Here is a 4257-nt window from a genome sequence, read left to right on the forward strand (position 1 = left end):
TGGATGGATGGATGGATGGATGGATGGATGGATGGATGGATGGATGGATGGATGGATGAACTCATCTATGTATTGTCACTGCATATTCTGATCTTTTCAGTCATCAAGTTCAGGTCTTTGGTGTTTTGACAGGTATCCGTCACTTTGCACTGTTAAAGTTGACTGGAAATGGACCAAAAGCTTCAGGAACTGTTGAGCTATTTCCCATAAATGGTAATACTTTCTAGTTTTGCGAGATTGTAAATAATATAAAATATTAAAACCATTAATTTCATTGTATTAAGAAAATAAAAAAATTGGTTATTTTACCATAATTTTCTCTGTTGAATGCGCTCACTGCTTAATTTTCCCTCCAGGTCGCAGTCAAAGCGAGGTGGAACCATTATCTCATCTTGTGGTCAACAACTTGAGAGAACAGCTGAAAGTCAATAAGGACTACTTTAGTATGCTGGTCGTGGGGAAGGATGGTGATGTCAAGGCATGGTTCCCATCACCTATATGGTCCCTGGACAACATTTATGATCTAGTGGATTCTATGGAACTAAGAATGCAGGAGGCAAACCTACAGATGAGTGTGGGGATCCAGTGCCCAGAGAATGTTGGAAGAGGAGGCAGCGAAACAGGACACTATCCTGGATACGATGAAGACAGGGCTGAGGGGACATACCTCTATCACCAGTCAGAGGACAAATGAGACCTTATTATACCTATAACCACAAACAAGTTACTTTAGGAGTCATCAAGAGCATCATATGTAACCCAGATAGATTAGGTTGGTAAAACAAAATATTTTAGATTGATGGACTGATCTGCATACTTTTCCAATCCATGCTGCAAAAACAGCATGGATTGGAAAACGCAATACAGCAACTAATGAGCCTCTAACTTCCAAGTACAAAAGAAAACACTCTTCAGGACTAATTTAATGTGTAATTTTGTATGACGATAGATTATGATGAAGACCACAGAAAAAATAAATTTACTGAATGGATAACAATTAGAAAATGTTAAAAATGTTAAACATCTACTGTAAATACTACAAGTCATATTTACCTAGAGCTAGACACTGCCTCTAATGCAAATAAATTATTGCAGTAGACGCACTGTTTTTTGCTGTAAAATAAAAGAAGTATATTAGAAATGTAAAAATAAAGCCTTCATACAAAAAGATTTTTTTTTTTTTTTTTGCAAATTAAATGCAGAACAGATGCCGAACTTCCATCTGTTCTTTGCAAATGTTTTTTGCTCTGGTTTTATCTGCTGCTCCCAGCAGGGGACACAGGGTTTACTAAAGGCCAAGAAGGGAACTGTGGTTTTTGGCGACACTTCTGTCCAAGCTTTCTTTCATTGTTTAAAGCAAATGAAGAGAAAATTCCAATGTATAACAGAAGGCATATTTAGTTTTTGTTCAGATGTCTGTTAATCAAAGAAAAATCCTTTTAACAGATTTTTATCACCAAAAAATGAAATATGACTGAAACTCTAACAACTTTCAATTTCACCTGAAGTTAAAAAATACCCAAAACAATTCAGTCAAAACCTTTATAAGAAAGAAAATGTCCAAGAACCAGGAAAACAAGTCAATACAGAGTGAACAAAAAGGGGCATCTCAGAGATAAGATGATGAACAAACCACCTGCACCTCATAAGAATCCAGTTAGAGTCGCTCCAGTGAAGTGACCTCTAATAATGGTTTAAGTGAGCAAGGTCAAGGCCTCTTAACAGTCTGGCAATAACTCTGCTGAATGTGTGCTCAAAGGCTGGGAAAAGATGTGGGAAAACTCAAAGTCGACCAGAATTCAGCCTCCTCACAGGCTACAGTTATGGAGCTTTCTGAAGGCAGGTCATAGGAAGCCACTTATAGTGGAGTAAGCTAATCTAAGATTCTTTAGAGGCAAAAAACCCTCAACAAGTAAAAGTTTGTATATACCGGTAAGTAAAAGCTTCTGAGATGTGTTATCTGCAATTCTCTGTTGTTGTTTTTTTTGTTTTTTTCAGAAGGCCTGACTATTTCTTTCTGAAGGAAATCTTTCAGGGTATTCTCAGAGCAAAATGTGTCTCTGTCTGTGTCTCACAGAAAGAAAAAAAATCTTATGAAATACCAATCCGTCCTATACCTGGATAGGACTGTTTATGAAGGCTTAATTGGAGACAGCTGGAATAAGACCTTTGGTTCTACATTACAACATTTTAAAGCAGATTTTTAAGTAGTTTTTCACAGATTTGGAGCGTAAAGGAGATGTCTACTCTTTACCATTTTATTTCTGAGATAGAATGAGAGTAATATCAATCAAAATCACGAAAGCTTACTTTTTAAAAAATGCATCAAAAATGTGCAACTTTTTTAGTAGAACTGTCCCGTCTTGTTAGTTCTTTTGGGCAACCCAGAAGTCCGGTGTTCTGTCAGATGAGCATACCCTGTCAGACCAGCATACCTATAGTCAATACCTGTTCATCTCTTTAGTTTATCTGTTTAGTTTATCTAGTTTAGTACAAAAAATAAACTTGAAACTACCTCAACGGGCGTGCATCCCTTTAGCTATGTACAAAAAAACTATTTAATTATTTACTTTTTGGTGTTTTTTGAAGTGTATGATAATCTCACTTTAATTAGTTTTTTTTGTACATGACAACACAGGATACACAATACACACCCCGTTGAGGTAGTTTAAAGTCTTTTTGCACATTTTTCGTACAAAACTAAAGGGGTAAATGCAAATCTGATGTCTTGTGCATGCGTATTGACTATGGGTATGCTGGTCTGAAAGACCACTGGCCTATTGAACAAGGTGTGAAGGGTCAACTGGAGGTAAAGGTGGAAAAAAAAAGATGAGTCTTTGCAGGTCATTAAGACAGAAAAAGACCCTTTGGAGGATGATTGTGGTCCAGATAACACTCTGTCCAAGCAGGAATATTGAATAGGGGCAAGAAAATGTATAAATAAGCAGCAGTATAGAAAAAAACTTCCATGGCTGAAAAAAGCAGCGCCCAAAAGGCCGGTTTTCAAAAAGGTAAAGAAAGAAAGGAAAAAGAGGAGTTAGAAAGAAAAGTCTCAAATACCGTGACCCACTTTTTCAAGAAAAGGTTTGTTACCTGAACAGTTAAAGTTAACGATATTTTATTAACCTGTTGAGTAAAATAAGCTGGCTATCTGCTGGCTGCAACTACTTAGTTAATCCTTCTCAAGGTTGGAGGGGAATCATATATAAATGATTCTGGAGAATGTTTTAATATTATTTTGTTTGGTTAAATTCTTATTTTTAAAGAAGAATTAAACCAGGATTAACCAAGCATTTAATGAGCCTATTGTGTGTCTTTAAATTACACAATGGCCAAAAAACTATGCTATTTAAACTAAGCTCACAGAGCTCAAAATTTACCATTACAAACTAGACCAGACAACAGGAAAACAGCATAGCCCTTTGCTTAGATGGTTAACATCAGCTAAATGCAAGTGAATGTTTAGCAGGATATTTACAATAAATGAGTTCCTCCTTCATCATGTAAACATATCATCCACAGGCAGCAGCCCCGTCTCTTCATTCACGCCCCATCCACCATCCAACTACGCCCCTCCCCCCGTGTTCATCTAGTGTTGCAGATCAGATGAAAAGTGTTGCTTCAATCCAAATGTTAGGAAGAAACAGCAGCAGAAAAAGGCAGATAAAGTAAGAGGGAAATTAAAGTTGGCCGATGTATGTTTCATTCATTAATCTTTAAACACGTAGGGCAACTTTTAAACAGGAAGTAAAAAATGACGGGATGGAAGCTGAGTTATAGAGCCCAGTCAGATAGGAACCATGAAAATAAAACAGAAATATAAGTTTAACATTCAGATTTTACTTATAAAGACCATACATCTAAAAAAAAACCTTGAAAAAGTGAAGCACTAAACAAAATGCAGAAGAAGAAGTGATGAGTCTGAGTAAAACAGAAAGTAAGCGCGAGCTGTCTCTGAAGTAAATTTTATTCTGTGCATTTTCACTCCCATAGTCTGGATAAATGAGAATGAAGTGGATTAAAGACCTCGAGCACTGTAAGGGGAAAGTGGCAGATGGCTTAAGCCAGCATTAAAAACCTTCTATAATTATTTCTGAGCTAAAATAAAGAATACTGACAATTGTAAGGACAAACATCTGTTCTGAATAAGAAAAATGAACCTAAAACTTAAAGAACAATATAGAAGATATTTATATATATATATATATATATATATATATATATATATATATATATATATATATATATATATATATA

General features: G+C 35.8%; 1 protein-coding gene across 1 annotated transcript in view; it reads left to right on the forward strand.

Moving 5' to 3' along the window:
* LOC107089802 (coiled-coil domain-containing protein 80-like) overlaps positions 1–1172 on the forward strand; it is a 9860-nt gene extending 8688 nt beyond the window's left edge. The window contains exons 11-12 of the mRNA XM_015382774.1: positions 133–213; positions 357–1172. Of these exons, the coding sequence (XP_015238260.1) occupies positions 133–213; positions 357–694 (419 nt within the window). The 3' untranslated portion in view covers positions 695–1172. The remainder of the gene's footprint in view (positions 1–132; positions 214–356) is intronic.
* Positions 1173–4257: the final 3085 nt, after the last annotated feature.

This window comes from Cyprinodon variegatus, unplaced genomic scaffold (genome assembly GCF_000732505.1).
Source record: "Cyprinodon variegatus isolate N-32 unplaced genomic scaffold, C_variegatus-1.0 Scaffold266, whole genome shotgun sequence".
NCBI lineage: Eukaryota > Metazoa > Chordata > Actinopteri > Cyprinodontiformes > Cyprinodontidae > Cyprinodon > Cyprinodon variegatus.